The sequence below is a fragment of the Dendropsophus ebraccatus genome, chromosome 15, assembly GCF_027789765.1.
Source record: "Dendropsophus ebraccatus isolate aDenEbr1 chromosome 15, aDenEbr1.pat, whole genome shotgun sequence".
In the NCBI taxonomy this organism is placed as follows: Eukaryota; Metazoa; Chordata; class Amphibia; order Anura; family Hylidae; genus Dendropsophus; species Dendropsophus ebraccatus.
The window spans coordinates 47,040,624-47,063,574 of record NC_091468.1 but is presented as its reverse complement, the minus strand read 5'-3'; the positions used below and the strand labels follow the sequence as shown (position 1 = coordinate 47,063,574).

The window sequence follows — 22,951 nt, the reverse complement described above, 5'->3', positions numbered from 1 at the left end:
ACTTTTAGCATAGCTTAGCGTTTCTTTGTTCTCTTTGGGAAGGGTAGTGGTAAACTGCAGTCAGACTACTGTGGCTGCAGCTTATCTCTCTGAGAACAAAGGGGTCAGGCAGTAATTTTCCATCAACTGTCAGTGGGCGGTTGGGAGAGCCCCATACGCTTTATACTGACAGAAAAACTCATCGGTTATGGCCAATAAAAGTATAAATTGTATGGGAATCTTTAAGGCCATTGTATATGGCCAATTATCAGCAGACAGGAATGCTTACTGACGATAATTTGGCCAGTGATCAGCTGACGAATGAGAAATCTTGTTCGTCAGCTGATCGCATCTTGTCTTGTAAATGGGAACGTCTGGATATAAAGAAGTTAATTGGGTGCACGAACAATCCAGCGATTGTTATTGCGACCTTAATGTCACACAATTGGTTGTGCCTTGTAAAGGCTATGCAAATGAGCACTAATCATAAGGGCGCTTGTTTCCCCTTGTTTCCTGCTCACTGCCTGTGCTATTAAATGCACAGACAGTGAGTGAAGAATAGAGGGAGGAGCCGCCCAAACAATCCTTAGACGTTTGGACGGCCCATTGAAGTCACTGCCAGTCTGCTGTCACTTGCCTGTTACACTAGTCAATGCACAGCGGACTGTCGCTGCACGAATCGTGATCTTTTAACATGAACTGCTGAATAACAGAATGACATTTTAAGCCAAAGCGAAGTTTTTATTGTAGAATTTACTTGCAGGAGGTTCTCCATAAAAATGACTGCATATATTTGTTTTCTTAATTTATCTAAGAAACTACATGGATTATAGGAAAGTACTGACTTGAGGAATGCTGGGAGGATCAGATTTCATGGTTAACCAGAGAATTTTATTCACGGAAGGAAGGAAGACAACTGTTGTCAGTTTTTGTTATCCGTCTTTCATCTGTTTAAGACGCAGCTGTCTGCTCTTATTTTGTCTTCATTTGTCATGCTATAAGATATAAAAACAACATGAGTCATATACTAATTGTAGGGAAAATAAGATGATATTAAATATCAGAGGAATGAGTCAAAAACATTATTATTAATTCTAGGAGATCAGCCATTCTCCTCCGCGCAGCTTCTGTCTGGCTCCTAAGATGACTATGTATCTGCTGCCCTATGGACTCTAACAGAGCTCAGCAGACCCCATTGGCTTTGAGTTGGGTTTCCATCATAGTGTCCATCATTTTATTGGACTTTTCCTGACCAAAAAAAAACAAAAAAAAACTCTCTAAATCTGCAATGGAGGACCCCCGATGGAGCCACCAATGAACATAGCCCACTGAGTATTTGAAAATAGGTTTGGTAAGACAGACAACCCATTCTATGAAGTTAGAATTCGTTATTTTGAGGGTAATAATTTATTTGGCTGATTAAACAAGTTTATATTATAACCATTTCATCATTCCGTCTATGTACACTGTACCTGTAGACTACCTTAAGTAATAAAGGTCTTGTATAAATGTTTAGGATTTGGTCAACGAGAAGCTGAAGACACAGCAAACGAATAATGAACTGGAAAAACTCACCCATGAACTGGAAAAGATTGGGCTGAATAAGGATCGTCTCTTACACGATGAGCAGACAAGCGATGACGATAGGTAAGCACAAACACTTTATGAAAATTTTGGCAAGATTTATAAAAAATTGTTTATTTTACGATACACTAAAATTTATTTCAAATTCAAAATGATCAGCCCATAGTCTGCTTTGGTCTTGTAGTGCATTACTTTTTGTCTTCAATTCTACATTTAAGCATGTAAAGACTTTTCATCAAAAATTGTGGATGATATATTATGGAGGTTTTCTCCCTTAAAAGTACTGCTTCTGGGAAAAACTCTGTTGCTTAATGGAGAGACCATGTGACAGCACAGAGAGTGCCTATGTATTTGTAATATTGACCCATACGTACAGTATTTTCCTGCATGCCCTCTGTATGCGAGGACCATATGAAGGAGCAAGCTTCAGGCGTCTGGGGTATGGAAAAAAGAGAGACGGTAGAGTGGTGCTGTGTCCAAAAACACACCTCTTTCACCTGTCAGGCCACCTTTGTATCCTACCGGTATTACTGTACCACCTTCTCTGCCTTTCAGATCTCGCTGCAGTCTGATAATTTTTATACATTTTGATTCAGTGTGCGTTGGAAAAGGGGTAGTCTTATACTCTACACTTTGGGTATGTTCACACTGAGTAAATCAGGTGAAATGTCAATGTCGACGGGAGCGGAGGTGTGCGAGCCCTTCTATAGACAGGCTATGGCACACTGAAGCAGGCGGAATTAGGCGTCGGAGAGTTCCGCTGTGGACTTTCACCTGATTTACTCAGTGTGAACATACCCTTTAACTGGAAAAGTTGGGGGTCGTCTTATATGTCCAGTCATCGTATACGCCAGAAAATACAGTATTCTGTGTTCTACAATACATGGTCTATGCATCAAGCATTGCCAGGGACATGAGCTCCAGTCTTGTTGATTACATATACCTAAAGTGTACAAGTATTAGGTATTTATAAGGTGTTGGCGTCCTTCCTAAATATACTTATATGTTTAGTATAAATGTGTCTTCTTCTGTTCTACTTCCCCTGCCCAGTCTGTAACACATAGGTCTCCAAACTGCGGACCGCCAGCTGTTGCAAAACCACAATTCCCATGATGCCGGACAGCTAAAGCTTTGGGTTTGGGTGTCCAGGCATGATGGGAAATGTACTATTGCAACAGCTGGAGGGCCGCAGTTTGGAGACCCATGCTGTAACATGAGCTGCTTGAGGGAGGTGCAAGTAAACTATTGCATTGGTAGTGATGGAAGCTGTGGTTATGTGATGTATTATGTGCCGGATAAAGTTACTTACACATCAGACTAAAGGTGATGATATATTTGCCTATAAGGAACATTTATTGGGTGACATGCGCCAACAATCAATCAATATAACCTACAGATTACAGACCATCATCACCTAGAAAAAAAGTGTTTGAAATTTTTGTCTAATAATCAGATTAACTATTTTTTCTCAGGAAAGACCTTTCAACTAGGAACTATCTGGCCTTGAAAGATTGCTCATCCAATAGTAAGATGGTATTAATCATACATGGCCAGTTTGAATGCCAACAGCCAGTATGGGCTAAAATATGTATGGCTGCATCTGCAATATAGTCATTTACCAATAATTTAACAGTTGTTCAACCGTCAATCTACTTCTGTCTACTGTATCTAGCGCTTGTATAGGTCTATGCATGGACAAACAAGGGACTATAGATGGGCTGGTCATGTGATCAGGTGGGAGAAACAAAACTTAATGGGGTTTTCAGGACCTTTTAATTTTTGCTGAGGGCCAATCCTTCAAATAGTCCATCCGTATCTGATTAGTGAGATGCTGACACCAGCAGGCCACCAATCAGCTATCGGAGCCATGCGCCTAGATTTATACTGTGAACCAATCCAGCAGCTTAGTACAATGGTCGAGTGCCGTACATGCAGGAAAGAATGGCTTCCGCCAGTGACTGGCTGCAGTGTCAACTTGGCAATGTACACCATATCATGTCAGCACTTCTAGTGGGGGACACTGGAGCAGCTAACTGAGGGTTGAGTATATACTTTTAAATTATTGAAACTAATGGAAAATCTCATTAAATTTATTAAATATGACATGTTTATAATATTGCCAACCCCTTTAACTAGAGGGTATGTTCATATGGGGGGAAAAAAAAGGCAGAAGAGACTAGCATTGGGGGGCCGAATGAGAAGCTGTGAGGGACCAGGGATAGGTAAGTATAGCTTTTTTTTATTTTCTTTTTTTAATTTTTAATCCTGGAATACCCCTTTTAAATGTATTTAGTTACTTCAGGAATAGTCTAGTGGTATTTAGTCATATATGCCCCTTGGCAGTCTTTGTGTTACCCACATATTACTGTCAAAGAACTATGTATGAACATCTGTTCTTTGTATATGATTATTCTTAATTTTTTTTAAGTTCCATACTTTCAGCCTTTTACTTACTGAGGGGGTCATTAGGTTACTTAACTAAAAGTTAGCTTAAAAAAGTAAAAGCAGACTCAATAATTACATGTATTTCCAGCTTCTTTCATGTTTACATTACAGGCATACCAGTGGCGGCAGGTGAAACTACAGATTTTCTTTTATCCTTACAGGATATTTGCTTGAATAATGTTATAATTATTAATAACCTTAACAGACACATATTGATCTATTTTAAAGCAAATGTACCACCAGGCACATTGCTATGGGCTTTTTACAATAACAGACCGAGTCGGGGATGCCAGTAGTAGGGATCTTTTTTTTGATCCACTACCCGATTCCCGCGCTTGGCTCCGCTCTATTCCCGGGCACCGGCCGGGCATGAATCGCTGGAAATGGGCCTGCCAGCCCCCAGCCCCCCAGGTACATATGCTTTAAATGTTGCCCATGGATAGAACAGCGCTGGCGCTGGGAAACCGGTGCCACAGCCCTTTTTTTGAGCCGGTCCGCCTCCAATGCTTCACCCCCGGCCGGTGCCCGTAAATAGAATGGCACCGTACACAGGAACCAGGCCACTGTTCATAAAAAGCACCGCAGCACAGGCTTCCCCGCGCCAGCGCCATTCTATCCATGGGCAAAACTTAAAGCGATTGTACCTGATGGTACATTTGCTTTAAGCATTTTTATTTACTGTACACATAGCATGATGATCATCTGCACTTTTTTAGCTGCAATGTGCCATTCAAAATAAAGGTGTTTTCGGGTCCCTCTAGACACAAAGATAGTGCATTTTCATTCTCTTATAACTATATTTCTGATAATCCGTTTGCTGTCCATAGCCCTATTCCTGTTTAATTTAGCAGCGGTGTCCCAGACTGTTTTTAAATCCTTATCCCAGCGAAACTATTTTTTCGTACCTTACCTAATATGTTTCCATGACAGCTGTGGGTTTGCCACCTTTTAGATGTGGACAGGCAGGAGAATTGAAGCTTTCATGTGCTCCTAGTTACCGCTGCCAAAACAAGTAGAGTTATAGTGTACACAGGCCCAGCGCTACAGGGGCACCTAGCATGGAATTCTTACAGCCAAGGAGGGGATGTTGTGTATAAATGAATCTGCTGTGCTTGGTCGGCTGTGAAATTGACCTTTCTTTTGAAAAAAAAAATGCAAGAAACAAAAATACCTACGACACAAGCGAGGCAGTCTTCATTCGAAATGCTAAACATACTACTTATGAATTATTAATACTATATGTAGGTGGAGTTTGATTCTTCAACATGTATAATTTTTTATTATTATTGAAAACATTTTTAGCATAAGACCCTCCTTGGCTGAGCCTGGGTCAGTCATCACCACGTGCATCCATGTTGTTAAAGAGAATTTGATAAGAGCCTAAAATGTGTTTTTTTTTCTAATCTGCCTCTATTTACATGGAAATTTTTGTTTTTCTTTGATTCTTTGGAGGGAGTGGATGTGTGAACTTCACCTGTTGTGAATGGCCTGATCTTGTTTTATCTAGAGGTCTGAAGGAGACACTACTAATATGGACGGGAAAGGTTTCTATGTATGCTCTGTGACCTCTGCCGAGATCATTATAGGAAGGGAAAGGTAGAGCTCAAAGCAACATCTCCCTCAAAAAATGTTGTCTTATTTATCCACTTATGATGCATTTTACTGTATTCTTGCTTTTGATAATAAGGAGGATATTGCTGAAAAGTTTTCTCTACAGAACTGCAAGTGTCAGCTTATTATTAAATTATTATTCAGGATTACTTTAACGTATTGATAGTAAAAGGAAGATTTAGAAAAGTCACCAAAAATTCTATATACAGTGGGGGGTTTTCTGATGAGATTTTCCCTTCATGCAGCAGGTACAAGCTCCTGGAATCAAAAATAGAATCAACATTAAAGAAGTCACTTGAGATTAAAGAAGAAAAAATTGCTTCCCTCGAGGCACGGCTGGGAGAGTCGGCTAATTTTAATCAGCAGCTTCGGCAGGAACTGAAAACTGTGAGTATTCCAGATGCATATTTGCCAACAATAACAATTTAGGTGGAACTGTACCAGTTTTTTCGCTGTAAAACTTTGGCCCATTGTGCCACCCAAAAACTGAACCAAATTATTGTGATTTTACTGGTATTGCAGCCCAGCCCTATTTATTTAACTAAAAGCTAAGCTGCAATACCAGACCCATGGAAAAGTAGCAGCTCATGTTTAAAAAAAACATGTCCTTTGTTCTAATTATGGACAACCCCCTTTAAAGGGGTTATCCAGTGCTACAAAAACATGGCCACTTTTGCCCCTCTCTTGCCTCCAGTTCAGGTGTGGTTTGAAATTAAGCTCCATTTACTTCAATGGAACTAAGTTTCAAACCCCACCCAATCTGGAGACAGGAGTGGTGCAAAAGTGGCCATGTTTTTGTAGCACTGGATAACCCCTTTAAAACTTTTCACAAGAGGATGACTTGCAGGGATTTTCCAGGATCAGATCACTGTATAGACTCTCATCTATATTTTAAGATTTTGGCTGATTATTTGTTATTTTTCCTTAGGTGAAGAAAAACTATGAAGCCCTCAAACAGAGGCAAGAAGAAGAGAAGTTGGCACACAGCTCCCCTCCAAGGCCCGGGGATGACTCTGTACCTGTGAATAAGTGGGAGAGGGAGAGTCAGGAGACCACCAAGGAGCTGCTGAAGCTCAAGGATCGCTTGATAGAAATTGAAAGAAATGTAAGCCATATTTTTGGGTTTAATGTATTAAAGAAAAATTATTGTGACATATAAATTTATAGAATAAGTATGATATTAGGTGCATGGAATACCTGTGATCAGGGGCTGGCTGGCAAATTTTAGCCCGGGGGGCAAGTACACAGCACTGGCCCATGAGTAGCAGGCTGGCGGCCCATCCTTAAAGGACCACTCTGGCCTCTAACCTCTTACCTATAACATCTTCGGTCCTTCCAGTCATTGGTGACCAAATATCCTACTGTGCCCTGTGAAAGGGTCAGAACTCACTTTCCTGTATAAGTCTATTGGGCGGCTCAGTGATGACACGAAACGGACCTCTATCATACTGAGTATAAGATGCTGGGAAAGCTGGGGTTACTGTATTTTTACAATAGTTTATATCACTCGATGTACTTCTGTATATATGTCTCCTCTATGTACTCCTGTAAATATGTCTCCTCTATGTACTCTTGTATATATATGTATCCTCTATGTACTACTGTATATATGCCTCCCCCTGTATATATGTATCCTCTATGTACTGCTGTATATATGTATCCTCTATGTAGCAGGGACACATGCAGGCAGGGGCATTTCCGGGATAAGCGAGGGGGTGGGGGTGGGGATAGCGGGACACATGGTGCCTCCATCTAGGTAGAGTGTAGTAGTGGAGATATAGTGGATAAGGGGTGTAGTAGTACAGATATAGATATGAGGTGTATTAGTAATACAGATGAGGGGCATTAGTAGTAGTAGTAGAGGTAAAGATGAAGGGTGAGGTAGTACAGGTATAGATATGGGGTGTATTAGTAATACAGATGAGGGGGATTAGTAGTAGTACAGGTAAAGATGAGGGGTGTATTAGTAGTAAAGATGAGGGGAATTAGTAGTACAGGTATAGATGAGGGGTGTAGTAGAAGTAGTAGTACAGGTAAAGATGAGGGGTGTAGTAGTAATAAAGGTATAAATGAGAGGTGACAGGGGCATACTGGGGGAAACTGGGGCAGCTGGGCGTGATTGGGGCAGGAGTGCACATATCCCTCCTCCTCTCACCCCGGCACACAGGTTCCCCTCCCGGCCACACGTGCAGGTCCCCGGTCTCTGGAGGAGGCCGCAGGCAGGGCTGTATTAACAGCTGCTGCTGCCCTAGGCACTAAACCTGGAGACGCCCCATCTTCACGCACCTATTGGCGATACCAGACCTGACCAATACCACCATACCCCCCACCCCCCTGGAAAAGACACCAGATTTACTGGCAAGTCTGAACGGGAGAAGGGAAACTAAAAAAATAAAAACAAAAGAATTAGTTTTTTCTGTCCCCCTGCTCCCTGGTGCTGCCCCCCTGCAAGGTGCTGCCCTAGGCATCGGACCACAGGTGCCTAGTGGTAAATACGGCCCTGGCCGCAGGGACTGTAGTGGTGATAGCGTCACTGCCATTACTGGAGCTGTACAGCGGGATCGGGGGATGCAGATCCCGCTGTTCAGCTCCAGGACCTGAAGCGACGCTATCACCACTACAGTCCCTGCAGCCTTCTCCAGAGACCAGGGACCTGCACGTGTGGCCGGGAGAGGAACTGGACGTGATATGTATAGCTGGGGCAGGTCAGTCGCGGCTCTGTTAGGCGGACTGCCCGACTGCCCTGCACCTCACCTCCGGCGCGACACTCCACGCACCGCCGCCCGCCATGCACCTCACCTCCGCGCCGCCTGCTTGACCTGCAACTCCAGCCCAGCCGCCAACCCATCACTCTACGCTGCTCTGCCTGCAGTGATTTTTTGTGAAAATTTAATTTATGATTTTAATCGAAATCGATTATAACCTTCTGGGCAAATTTATTTGATTAATCGCCCAGCCCTAACTCCTCTGTATGTCTCCTCCTGTATATATGTCTCCTCTATATACTCCTCTGTATGTCTCCTCCTGTATATATGTATCCTCTATGTACTGCTGTGTATGTCTCCTCCTGTATATATGTATCCTCTATATACTCCTCTGTATGTCTCCTCCTGTATATATGTATCCTCTATGTACTGCTGTGTATGTCTCCTCCTGTATATATGTATCCTCTATATACTCCTCTGTATGTATCCTCTATGTACTGCTGTGTATGTCTCCTCCTGTATATATGTATCCTCTATATCAGGGGTCCTCAACTGGCGGACTGGACTGGAGGCCAGCTGTCCGGACCCCTGGTCAGACCTCCTAACCGCCCCGGATCCGGTCCGTCCCGCTCCCCACCGCACTGCCTACCGCCCCATAGGCGTACTGTCTTTAGATGTCTCGCCTGTGGGGCTGGGGGCAGTGTCGGTCCGGCCCCCGGCTGATACACGCTCTCTGGGGATGTCCCGGGGATTCCCCAGCAGAGCGCGCACCACAGACCTCAGTGTACGCTGCCGGCCTGTCCTTCCCGGAAGTGCAGGCCGGCGGCGTACGCTGAGGTCACTGATGCGCGCTCTGCTGGGGAATCCCAGGGACATCCCTACAGAGCGCGTATCAGCCGGGGGCCGGACCGACGGGAAGAGAAGAAGACAGCCGCAGCGGGGAACGAGGTGCTAGGTGAGTTGTTTTTGTTATTTTTTTTTTTCTGTCTGGGGGGCATCTACAAGGGGAGAGCGCACAGGTGGACTATATACTACAGGGGGGACCTCACAGGGGGCTATATACTACTGAGGGGGCTATATACTACTGGGGGGAGCGCACAGGGGGCTATATACTACTGAGGGGGCTATATACTACTGGGGGGAGCGCACAGGGGGCTATATACTACAGGGGGGACCTCACAGGGGGCTATATACTACTGAGGGGGCTATATACTACTGGGGGGAGCGCACAGGGGGTTATATACTACAGGGAGGACCTCACAGGGGGCTATATACTACTGAGGGGGCTATATACTACTGGGGGGAGCGCACAGGAGGCTATATACTACAGGGGGGACCTCACAGGGGGCTATATACTACTGAGGGGGCTATATACTACTGGGGGGAGCGCACAGGGGGCTATATACTACAGGGGGGACCTCACAGGGGGCTATATACTACTGAGGGGGCTATATACTACTGGGGGGAGCGCACAGGGGGTTATATACTACAGGGGGGACCTCACAGGGGCTATATACTACAGGGGGAAAGCACAAGGGGGGCTATATACTACTGGGGGGAGAGCACAGGGGTGCTATATACTACTGGGGAGAGCTCACAGGGGGCTATATATTACAGGGGGACAGCGCACGGGGGGGGCTATATACTACAGGGGGAGCTCACAGGGGGCTATATACTACAGGGGGAGAGCACAGGGGGGCTATATACTACTGGGGGAGCTCACGGGGGCTATATACTACTGGGGGAGCTCACAGGGGGCTATATACTACAGGGGGAGAGCACAGGGGGGCTATATACTACTGGGGGGAGCTCACAGGGGGCTATATACTACTGGGGGACAGCGCACAGGGGGCTATATACTACTGGGGGACAGCGCACAGGGGGCTATATACTACAGGGGGAGAGCGCACAGGGGGGCTATATACTACTGGGGGGAGCTCACAGGGGGCTATATTCTACAGGGGGAGAGCGCACGGGGAGGCTATATACTACTGGGGGGAGCTCACAGGGGGCTGTATACTACAGGGGGAGAGCGCACAGGGGGGCTATATACTACTGGGGGAGCAACAGGGGGCTATATACTAAAGGAGAGCGCACAGGGGGGGTCTATACACTACTGGGGAAGCAACAGGGGGGCTATATACTACCAGGGCAGTCACCCCCTTTGTACCTAATATCAAAGGCCTGGTGAGAGAGAAAAAAATGCCAGTTTTCCCGCTAATAAGCAGCAATTCTGTATATAAATAGTTGAACGTTTGTGACAAAGTAACAGAACACATTTCCTACTGATGTTCAGCTCGGACCTTCACCTGACAATAGACCCCGGTAAGTGGACCTTCACTAAAAGTTGTTGAGTACCCCTGCTATATATACTCCTGTGTATGTCTCCTCCTGTACATATGTATCCTCTATATACTCCTGTGTATGTTTCCTCCTGTATATATGTATCCTCTATGTACTGCTGTGTATGTCTCCTCCTGTACATATGTATCCTCTATATACTCCTGTGTATGTCTCCTCCTGTACATATGTATCCTCTATATACTCCTGTGTATGTTTCCTCCTGTATATATGTATCCTCTATGTACTGCTGTGTATGTCTCCTCCTGTATATATGTATCCTCTATATACTCCTCTGTATGTCTCCTCCTGTATATATGTATCCTCTATGTACTGCTGTGTATGTCTCCTCCTGTATATATGTATCCTCTATATACTCCTCTGTATGTATCCTCTATGTACTGCTGTGTATGTCTCCTACTGTATATATGTATCCTCTATATACTCCTCTGTATGTATCCTCTATGTACTGCTGTGTATGTCTCCTCCTGTATATATGTATCCTCTATATACTCCTCTGTATGTCTCCTCCTGTATATATGTCTCCTCTATGTACTGCTGTGTATGTCTCCTCCTGTATATATGTATCCTCTATATACTCCTCTGTATGTATCCTCTATGTACTGCTGTGTATGTCTCCTTCTGTATATATGTATCCTCTATATACTCCTCTGTATGTATCCTCTATGTACTGCTGTGTATGTCTCCTCCTGTATATATGTATCCTCTATATACTCCTCTGTATGTCTCCTCCTGTATATATGTATCCTCTATGTACTCCTGTGTATGTCTCCTCCTGTATATATGTATCCTCTATATACTCCTCTGTATGTATCCTCCTGTACATATGTATCCTCTATATACTCCTGTGTATGTCTCAACCTGTATATATGTATCCTCTATGTACCCTTGTATATATGTCTCCTCCAGTATATATGTATCCTCTATGTACTCCTCTGTATGTCTCCTCCTGTATATATGTATCCTCCTGTGTAGGTCTCCTGTATATATGTATCCTCCTGTGTAGGTCTCCTGTATATATGTATCCTCCTGTATATATGTATCCTCTATGTCAGGAATAGGGAACCTTGGCTCTTCAGCTGTTGCAAAACTACAACTCCCATCATCTATGGTAAGCCTATGGCTGCCTAGGTATGATGGGAGTTGTAGTTTTGCAACATCTGGAGAGCCAAGGTTCCCTCCCCCTGCCCTATGGCCTGCTGTGTAGATGTCCTGCTGTGTAGGTACCTGGCTTCCTGCAGACACCATCTTCTCGGTCTTCAGGCTCTTCTAGCCCAGACACAGGAGAACCAGCTGGGAGGAGAGAGCGGCCTCTAGTGGCCGGAGGAAGATACTGCATACAGCAGTTTGCTTTTTACCATAAGCCTCATAGGCTTATAGGAAAGCATAATGGCCATAAAGGAGGCGGGGCTTAACGTCATGGGGGGCGGGGCTTCAGCGGCCGCTTCCATCACAGACCGGATCCACAGCCACAGGTAAATATAACAGAAGAGGGCCGGGGCTGTAAGCAGGGGAGGCACTGAGGACTCCAGCCAGCTGTCAGCAGCCATGCGGCCCTGACAGCTGGGGGAAGACCAGCCCAGGGGGCATATGCCCCCCTGCCCCCCGGCCCAGCCCGCCCCTGCCTGTGATGACAATGAGCCGAGCTGATCTCGCACTCCCACTACATAAGGAACAGAGCCATCTGCTTTCTGTCCTCTATATGCTGGAGCCACAGCCCTGTCGAACAGCTATATCTGTGGGTACCGGGTGTTGGCACCTTGCAGTTCAGACTTTAATGGTCTATCCTAATAGTAGGCTATGTAAAACCCCTTTAGGGTGCTTTAACACCTACAGGATCTGCAGCAGATTTGATGCTGTGTTCAGTTATTTAAATGAAATCTGCTGCAGAAAATCAGCTGCAGATCCTGTAGGTGTGAACGCACCATTAAAGGGCTTACCCAGGATTTGAAAAAACATGTCCTCTTTCTTCCAGAAACATCACCACTCTTGTCCTCAGTTGGGTGTAGGTATTACAGCGCAGTTCTATTGAAGTGAATGGAGCTAAATTGTTATAACACACACAGCCTGAAGACAGGTGTCATACTGTTTTCTTCTAATCTGGCATAACCTCTTTAATGGTGGACATCAGTAAAATCAAGTGACAGCCCGCTCAGCCAATTACTGGCTGAGATGGTACAGCGGTGCGGTCAGTGATTGGCTGAGCAGGCTGTCACTCCTGAGACAAGTTTGTCTCAAAAGTAGCGGAGCTGCAGTCAGCGGGGGACACTGGAGATCATCAGGACATCAGGGGAGCATGGAGACATAAGCATAACATGTTTATTATGTTCACAAACAGGCCAGCAATATATAAAAAAAATTAAACAGTGTATAGTCCCTTTAAGGTGTCTTAAGATGTATTCTATTATTTCTTAGGTGACTTCATATATATGCATTTTTTTCTCTGCATTATTCGGCTCTGTTCGTGTGCACCATGGTTTTCATCATAAAATAAGATCATAAGACAATGCCGGATTCATTGCACACCAGATCTCAATCATACCCAACAGACACTATTGACAAATAATGGTGCCTGTCAGATTTTGCTGAGACATTCATTAATATTATGGGAAAATAGTGCTGCATTTACATCAGAAATGATAATGATATGTCTCTATTCATCTTTTTCTTTTTTTTTTTATCCTCAGAACGCCACATTGCAGGCCGAGAAGCAAGCACTAAAAACTCAACTGAAACAACTGGAAACACAAAATGATAACTTACAAGCGCAGATCATGGCTCTCCAAAAACAAACAATTTCATTGCAAGAGCAAAACACAACTCTGCAAACTCAGAATGCCAAGCTTCAAGTAAGTGATAGTGAGAAGTATGTGTAACATTACTGAGCGCGCTCTGTGACTTTTGAAGAGGTCATTCCACAGGGAGCTGCTATTGTCTTGTATTGATGTTACCCATCTACTGGTGTCACCTGACGCTGCAATACTATAAAGATCACTTTACAGCAGCCTCCTCTTATCACCACAGACAGAACAGAAAGTCTTAGCTTTGTTTTAGTGGTGAGAGTGAAAACTGCAAGATATTATTTTATGATATAGGTTAAAAAAATGTCAGCAAAATTCTTAAAAATAATGTCATTTTTTCTCTTAGAATTGTAAAATTGCTATGGAAAAAATAGAAAAAGGTTCTTAGAATACTGTTTGATCAAATAGTGTATACCATCCCACCCCGATAAGGTGACCTCAGAGGGATGGACTCTACACTGTATAATGACCATATAAATATGGCTCATTTTTTGTTGGATGCCAGGGGAGGCAGCATGCACAGTTTAATTTTCCCCAGAAAACCCCCTTAAAGGGGTAGTGCGGCGCTCAGAAATTATTCACAGAATAACACACATTACAAAGTTATACAACTTTGTAATGTATGTTATGTCTGTGAATCGCCCCGTTCCCCGTGTAACCCCACCCCCACCCGTGTACCTGGAAGTGTGGTGCATTATACATTACCTGATCCGTGTCGAGGGCCGTCCGTCATCTTGTGCCAAACGTCATCTTCGGACGGACGGCCGAGTTGCTGCCGCCCGTCCCCCCTCCGCCGCGTCACAACTGTGCTCAGCCGCGATTGGCTGAGCACAGTTATGCTCAGCCAATCGCGGCTGAGCATCGGATGACGCTGCAGAGGGCGGCCGGCATTCGGGACAGTCGGAGCTGTTCGCCGTCCGCCCAAAGAAGACGTCACTTGCTGAAGATGGAAGACAGGTGTCGGCACGTGACAGGTATGTATAGCGCACCACACTTGTACACGGGTGGGGGTGGTGGGACACGGGGAAGGGGGCCATTCACAGACATAACATACATTACAAAGTTGTATAACTTTGTAATGTGTGTTAGTCTGTGAATAATTTTTTACCGCCGCACTACCCCTCTAACCTCTTAAGGACATATGACGTACCCGTACGTTATATGTCCCTAGGAGGTGTTCAGAGCGGGGCCACGCTCTGATCGCCGTGCCCGCTAATTAGTTAATCGGAGGCAGCTGTCAAAGTTGACAGCTGCCTCTGATTACCGGAGGCAGTCGTTCCCTGGTGTCTAGTGGGGGTGATCGCCCCGGAGGAGCGATCTCCATGTGTGGTGCCGGCCGGGGTCCGCTCCAAGATGGCAATGACCCTGGCTCGGCACTCTTGTGTTTTCGGCTGCAGCAGCCAAAAGCAAACTAGTGCCGATCTCATTGATCTTTGCTGTATAACTATACAGCAAAGATCTCAATGAGAGATCAAAGTGTATATACTAGAAGTCCCCCAGGGGGGCTTCTAGTATATGTGTAAAAAAATATATAAAAATTATTATTATTATTAGTAGTAAAAAGTCCCCTCCCCTAATAAAAGTTTGAATCACCCCCCTTTCCCCATGTTTTAAATAAAAGTAAATAAATAAACATGTTTGCTATAGCCGCGTACGTAATCGCCTGAACTATTAATTAATCACATTCCTGATCTCGCATGGTAAACGGCGTCAGCGCAAAAAAATCCCAAAGTGCAAAATAGCGCATTTTTGGTCGCATCAAATCCAGAAAAAATTTAATAAAAAGTGATCGAAAAGTCGTATATGCGCATTCAAGGTACCGATAGAAAGTAAACATCATGGCATAAAAGATGACACCTAACACAGCCCCATAGACCAAAGGATAAAAGCGCTATAAGCCTGGGAATAGAGCGATTTTAAGGAACATATATTTGTTAACAATGGTTTGAATTTTTTACAGGCCATCAGATAAAAGAAAAGTTATACATGTTATATATCGTTTTAATCGTAACGACTTGAGGAACATGCACAACAAGTCAGTTTTATCCCAGGGCGAATGGCGTACAAACACATACCCCCCAAATAAAAGAAATGTGTTTTTTTCAATTTCACCACACTTTGAATTTCTTTTCTGGTTTCGCAGTGTACTTTATGCAAAAATTCAGCCTATCATTGCAAAGTACAATTAGTGACGCAAAAAATAAGGGCTCATGTGTGTTATATCCCCCCCTGAGGGACTTCTAGTATATACACTTTGATCTCTCATTGAGATCTTTGCTGTATAGTAATACAGCAAAGATCAATGAGATCGGCACTCGTTTGCTTTCGGCTGCTGCAGCCGAAAACAAACCAGTGCCGAGCCGGGGACGGCGCCATCTTGGAGCGGTCCCCGGCCAGCAGCAGTAACGAAGATCGCTCCTCCAGGACGACGTCTGATCTCCCCCACTAGACACCAGGGAAGTGCTGTGTCCGGTAATCGGATGCAGCTGTCATGTTTACCCGCGGTCCTGGGCTACAAGGGGCACCCGGAACCGCGGCGGTTCAGAGCGGGGTCGCCGCGCGGCCCTGCTCTGAACACCTCTTACGGGCGCATGACCTACGGGTACATCATGCGTCCTTAAGAGGTTAAAGGGTTAAAGTGTCACTGTCGTTTAAATTTTTTTTTTTTTTTTTGCAGAAATCAATAGTACAGGCGATTTTAAGAAACTTTGCAATTGGGTTTATTAGCCAAAAAATGCATTTTTATCATGAAAAAGCAGTTTGAAGCTCTCCCCCCTGTCGCCTTTGTTCTCTATAGAGAGGGGAGGGGTGGAAAGAGATGAGGCACCAAAACAGGACAACAAAGAGTTAATTTACAGCTACATAACCGGCTCTCTCCTCTGACAGTCAGAACTGACCTCTCTGACCTCTGAATACCTGCTTTCACACAGTTCCACACAATGTAATCCTTTGTTCTCTGCTCTCTGCTGGCAACTAATCTCCCTCCTTCCCCCTCCCATCTTCATAGAACAGTTAGGACCCGACTGATGTAAAAGAGTCGAGATTTCCTGATAATGAGCAGTGGATGAGAGAGGGGGGGGGGGACCTGGGTAAAGTCTTTTTGAATGCAGATAATGGCATATTTGCCTAATAAACCCAATTACAAAGTTTATTAAAATCACCTGGACTATTGATTTCTGCAAGAAAAAAAAAAATTTAATGACAGTGACACTAAGTTGAGAACTATGAAGTTTAAAGAGGTTGCCTGATCCTATCATGTCTTATCAATATCATGGAAGGACACTATAAGAAGTACTATAATCACTTGATATTAGCGAAATTATAGTCAATCCATTTGGGCCCAAACCTACCGTCCCTAGTGTTATTACTGCTCTGGGTTCCTGGAAAAGATAAATCCAGCTCCTGGACTTTTCCATTCTGCAGACTAAAACAATCAATGACCGAGCTAATAGGTTTGGTTTGGGTTCGGCCAAAGTTCATTCATCTGTAATAATCACCTTTCAAAATGCCTATGCTATATGTGTTCAGTCCGGTGCTAACTCGTATCACTAACGCGGCCTTTAATAGTCAATGTTGCTTATGTTATTTTGTCTCCTGAATGTATTTGCAGGTTGAAAACTCTACATTAAACTCACAGAGCACATCACTTATGAACCAAAATTCCCAGCTCCTGCTCCAGCAGTCAAGCTTAGAAAGTGAGAATGAATCTCTAGTGAAAGAACGGGAAGAACTGAAGTCCATGTATGAGTTATTGGTGAAAGATCATGAGAAGCTGGCACAGGTTCACGAGCGCCAAGCCGCAGAATATGAATCTCTTATTTCTAAACATGGAAACCTGAAGTCTGCCCATAAAAACCTGGAGGTGGAGCACAAAGATCTTGAAGACAGGTATTTTATTTATTATATGCAATATATGCAACTTTATTAAATAAAAGGAATATTTGTTCCTATTGACAGGAATTCTGACCCAAAATATGTTTTCTAAGATTCTGTTAAAAACATGTATTTTTTTTGTTTATGCAGCTCTTTAAAGTTGGTGTCCACATCAATCAAATTTGATTTTGTAAAGATTAAAAATTCTGTGCTGATCAATTTAGACTGGCAGTTACTGACTAGGACCACCCACTGGACTCCTAAGTAGAGTTGAGCAGGTTCAGCAGGTTTGCCAAACTTTAATAAGAAGTTCGGGTTCGTGCCAAACTGAACTTAAACGAACTGCATGAAAACAGCTAAACAACTGCAGGTTTTTAGCTGTTTTAATGCGGTTTCTAAAAGTCGATCCAGTATACATGTCCACGCTCCCTCAGGGTCTTTCTTCTCTGGTCCAGTGAAGGCCCGCTTAGCCAATCACAGGCTGATTAGGACGGAGTAGCACCAGGGCCTGTGATTGGCAGAGCAAGCTGTCACTCTTGTCTCAGCAGTGACAGCCCGCTCAACCAATCACAGGCCTGTGATTGGCTAAGCGGGCTGTCACTCTTGTCCCAGTGTCTCCTGGTGGCTTTCTGGCCCCTTTCTGGCATCTTCTAAGCTAAAGGACTGCTCAGCCAATCACAGGCTGACTGGGAAGGGACAGCACCATGGCCTGTGAGTGGGGCTGTCACTCTAGAGACAAGAGTGACAGACCGCTCAGCCAATCACAGGCCACGGTGCTTCCCTGTCCTAGTTAACCTGTGATTGGCTGAGAAGGCCTTCACCACAGAAGATGCCAGACAGCCACTAGGAGTGAGACAGGTGAGAATATGTTTTGCTGTTTTTTGCTCATCTGTATAAAGGAAGCAGAGATTTAAATAATATGCAAGTTCTACTAAATGTCATCTTCTAATTGTACACTGTAAACTATCTGGCTTTGTAGTATGTAGTCTTCCAGCAGTCACACAGTCACATAATACCCATGATTGTACTGTTATTTGTTATCACTGATGTCCATACTGAGATGAAAAAGATAACTTGACGTTTTACGTGAACAAATAAGCACAAGGTTAGATTCGAAGCCTTATTTCATTCCCCGGTACAGTATATGCTCTGTGATTTGGCTGGTCTGATTGCTAGTTTGTTGGGAATGAGTATAATGTTGCAGACAAGCAGTACATTGTGAGGGTTCCAGAGAGCAAACCACAAATATTTGTTTAGAATGGGCGGAACTGGATGTAACCCTTGGGAGAGAGCCTTTTTGTCTACTGTAGAAAAGCCTCTAAATATTCATTATCACAAAGTATTGCATGCACCAATATGGGGTGTGTTAGTGAGGTGATATGCTCTTGTTTTCTAGGTACAATCAGTTGCTAAAGCAAAAAGTTCATTTAGAAGACTTGGAAAAAGCTCTGAAAGAGGAGCAGGGGAAAATGCTGCAGGAGAACAAGGAGCGTGAGATGCTAGCTTCAGACTATCAGCGGCTCACTGAAGAGCATGAGAGGTAAAAACTATCATCTAGATTTTTTTTTCTTTACTTATTAATCCTTGTGTAAGAACTACACATTGAGTAATGTATGTAATTTATGCTATCTTTTTTTAGTCACTGTCACTAAAAATAACTTTTGTCAAAAGCAATTGATCGCGTGGCCGCTGCTCTCTCTCCCTGGCTATTTCTTCTGATCACAGCAGGTCTAAGCAGTGAGACCTACTGCAATCAATAACTTTTGACATGCCTGATGACTCTTTAGCCCCTTAACAAAAATTACATACATTATGCAAGGTGTAGTTCTTGGTTAACACATACTGCTAAAAGAATACATAGAGGTGGCAAAGTGAAATTATGGTGGGTGTTACCTTATTAAGCAGGGGGTGGGTGGAGGGGGGCACCCTAGGACCTGCCTCTTTGACACTATCCCAGAAAGAATAAAGTCTGTTTAGAAAAATATTAGGATGAAATCACACATGGCAGTGTTTTGAAAACTGCCACTGCAGTTTTTGTGCCAAAACCAGAAGTGGATTCAAATGGAATGGAAAATATAAAGAAAAGACTTGTACTTCTCATTTCTGTTGGATCCACTTTTTCGTTTTGGCACAAAAACTGCAGTGGCATTTAAAAAACAAAAACAAAAAAACTTGTGTTTCCACCCTAAAAAAAACCCAAACACACAATCTCTGCAGAGTACCTTTTTCTTACCATGTCTACTTGCAATTTATGATTGGTAATACAATTTTATCCTTTTCTGTTATTAATTTTTAAAAATCTTGTTACTCATGTTACTCAAATAAGTCAACAAAATAAATAGCATATATTGCAATATCATTTACAAACCATGTAGATAATGAGGCCTTGAGGGCAGAGTGCTCTTTCCCTTTGTACCAGCATTAGGCTGGGTTCACACTATGTTTTTGCTTTCCATTTTTTTCATCCGTTTTTGGAAGAAAAAATTGTGCGCATCCATTTTGGTCCATTTTTCCATTGACTTCCATTATAAAAAAAAAAAAGGATTTAAATGTATCCTTTTTTTTTTTTAACATACACAATGTAAAAATATACTTGACCTTATTTTTGTGCATGTTTAAAAAAAAGGATGCAGTTTGACCAGTTTTTTTTTTTTTTGTTTTTTTTTTACAATGGAAGTCAATAAAAAAACGGATGCACACAAATGCATCTGTTTTTCCATTTGTTTCTGGAAAAACGGATAGAAAAACGGATGCAATTGTGTGCGTCCTTTTTAATCCATTTTTCCATTGACTTCCATTACAGAGTGGAAAACGCAGTGTGAACCCAGCCTTAGCTAATGATTATTGTAGTTTTGTTTTTTCCCATGTTATGTATTTAAACCCCAATGTGTTTCCTACCCTGGAATACCATGGAATAAGTAGCTATTTATAATAATGGCAGTGCTGTTTATGGAAAATGACAGACCTTAATTTCCAATGCTGCTTAACCCATTTAAGAAGTTAGGTGAGGAACAAATCTTGTCAATAAAAGAAAATTTTTGACAGAGATTAAAGAGGAATTCAATGCATGAACACTTGTGACCAGTAAATTGCTGGTAAAGCTTATTTTCCTGGCTGTTTTCTTGCTGAATGCAATAACCAGATATCAAATCGTAGCAAGTCAGCAGGCTGCAAAGTGCTCTGATCAGCAGGATTATCTGCTATATGAGCCAGCCACTGAATGCTGCTTAAGTGGACACCATGGAGAATGGGATAGTGTCATTATTATATATCACCCGTAAAAAAAAATTCATGGAATGTTGATTTCACATATGTGAAGTCAATTACTTTTTTTTTTTTTTTTTTTTTACATTTTTGCAACTATAGCATTTTTGTTGTGTGAAAATATAAAACCACTGTCCCGAAGTGATGAAATACTCATATAAATAATAATAATTATATATATAATTATTTATTTTATTATTATTTTTAAATACATATTATTAGGGGTATAAAGAATTTGTTAATTTAATTGTATTTATTAAATGCTAACCATATAACCATTTAACTATTGTATATTTTTTAATTTAAAGAACGGCTATTCTAATGTTTTTCTACATCATATAATATAAATGTATTTTTAACACCCCTATCCAGCCTCGCTAGGGACAGGATTCCACTTGTGTCCATAGTAACGCCGGTTGTAATAATTGCCATATCATGTCAGCTCAAATAGCTCATTCGGTGACAAATTGCCCATGAGGATTATCTTTAATAGTAATGAGTGATACCGAAAGAAAATCGTACAAAAGACCCTCAATTTCAGTGTATAGGCACCAGTCTGAAATTTCTATTTGTAGTAAAATAACATATTCTAGGATAATGCTTGATGGATACATTATTCTTTTATTTAGTGTTTTGATGAAATGGAAGAATGTAAAGATAGAAAGATATTTATATGTTTTTGTGGTTCTTTTGGTCAAGAGAAGGGATATAATTCCAAGTATCACTGGAATACTATTTCCTTCTAAACCCCCAGACAATGCTCAAGGTTTATACTACATTTATGTTCCCTTTACAGCATTCCTATTTGTGATCTTTCCTATATCTTTCCTTTTATACGTGTATAACACTGTCAGCTTTATAACATGCTCAGAGCTAAAGCGTAATGGAGATGTTGCTGAGCTGCAACATGCAACCCTTTTCCCTCCACCACCCCTCCCTGTCTGAACTCATTGACACCCAGGGTTCAGAGCTTAAAGAGATAGGGGAAGGAGGAGGTATGCATGCTGTGGTTTGGTAATATCTCCTAATGACCACTTGAGCTCTGAGCGTGGTATAGCGCCAAAAGATTTCCTTTATTTTTTCAGGGGGCAGGGGCAGCCACAGATGGGTAAATTAGAGTCATCTTGTCAAGCAAAATCTAATAAGCATTTTCTATAGACACCCTAAACATTTGGGACATTATAGATATGAATAGCGTTCATTCCTCTAAATATGCTTTAACATGGTCAATCATTAACTCCATACACCAGAATTAAGTATGAAGTTTCAAAGTTTACTGCCTAATTGTCTGTGGCTCCTTGTTTTATGCGACATATTAGCCATGATGATTACAAATTCTCCAGCAGTCATAGTCATAATGCCATGTATAACCAGCAGCAAAGTAGAAAGAAGTTCCTGCACTCATCGTTAGTTCTCTTTATTCTTTACTGTATTCCAAAGCTGTAAAAAATTATATGAATTCACATACTGGTGAGGGCGGATGAAGCCAAGGTGCATAGTAGCAACGACTGTTTTGTGCGCATGCGCACTTCTTCTAGCCGTGAAGAAGTGTGCATGCGCGTGAAACAGCCGTCGCTACTATGCACCTTGTCTTTGTCCTCCCATGTCGGCATGTTGGAGAGCCCATGAGGAGGACAGGAGCCGTTACTGTCAGCTAAATGATAATGAAGATATAAGGGCACCTTCATTGTATGTTCACATGGTATATTTTTCAGAAGGGGAAAAATACACAGTGCAGTGTATGACAAGAATTTCAAGAGTATCCTTAGATTTTTATGTATTTTACTTGTTCTCATTGACACAGGCAAAACTCCTTTAATAGGGCTGATTGGTAACCCATGCTTTCCAGAGTGATATGCTTAGAACAAGTGATATGTTATTCTGGTGTAATTAAATTGCATGCTCAAAAAACGTGATGTGCACCAAAATGAGGGCGGAACAACTCAGTGTGAACCTGAGTATTAGGAAAAGATTTGGGACATGCACCCTTGGTGCTGAGCCTGCTCTCAGTTGAGTGTCTTCATACTAGTGTAATTCCATAATATGTTTTTGTAGCTAAACCTCCATTTTACAGGAGTTTCACTTTATTTAATTTGAATGAAGTCAACCAGACCTATCATCAATCAAGTTATGGATCCAGCAGAGAACCCCATTATAATTCAAAATAAATGGACTCTAATACTTAGACTGTATTTTCCCATATTTTTTCCTACAATAGTTGAACTACTAGAGAGTTCTATCTAACATGTGAACTATTTGGGCACCATTTTTTTTAGATCAGGATGGATTTTCTTGCTTGGTTTTGATGAAGTGTGTTGGCTTGGGGAC

The 22,951-nt window shown here is 42.7% G+C and overlaps 1 protein-coding gene across 10 annotated transcripts in view; it reads left to right on the top strand.

Moving 5' to 3' along the window:
• CCDC88A (coiled-coil domain containing 88A) overlaps positions 1-22,951 on the top strand; it is a 149,372-nt gene that overhangs the window by 102,098 nt on the left and 24,323 nt on the right. For all 10 annotated transcript variants that reach the window (XM_069955194.1, XM_069955193.1, XM_069955192.1 and 7 more), the window contains 6 exons: positions 1,496-1,626; positions 5,865-6,006; positions 6,548-6,724; positions 13,373-13,534; positions 17,097-17,374; positions 18,756-18,899. In XM_069955194.1, coding sequence (XP_069811295.1) covers positions 1,496-1,626; positions 5,865-6,006; positions 6,548-6,724; positions 13,373-13,534; positions 17,097-17,374; positions 18,756-18,899 — 1,034 coding nt within the window. The remainder of the gene's footprint in view (positions 1-1,495; positions 1,627-5,864; positions 6,007-6,547; positions 6,725-13,372; positions 13,535-17,096; positions 17,375-18,755; positions 18,900-22,951) is intronic.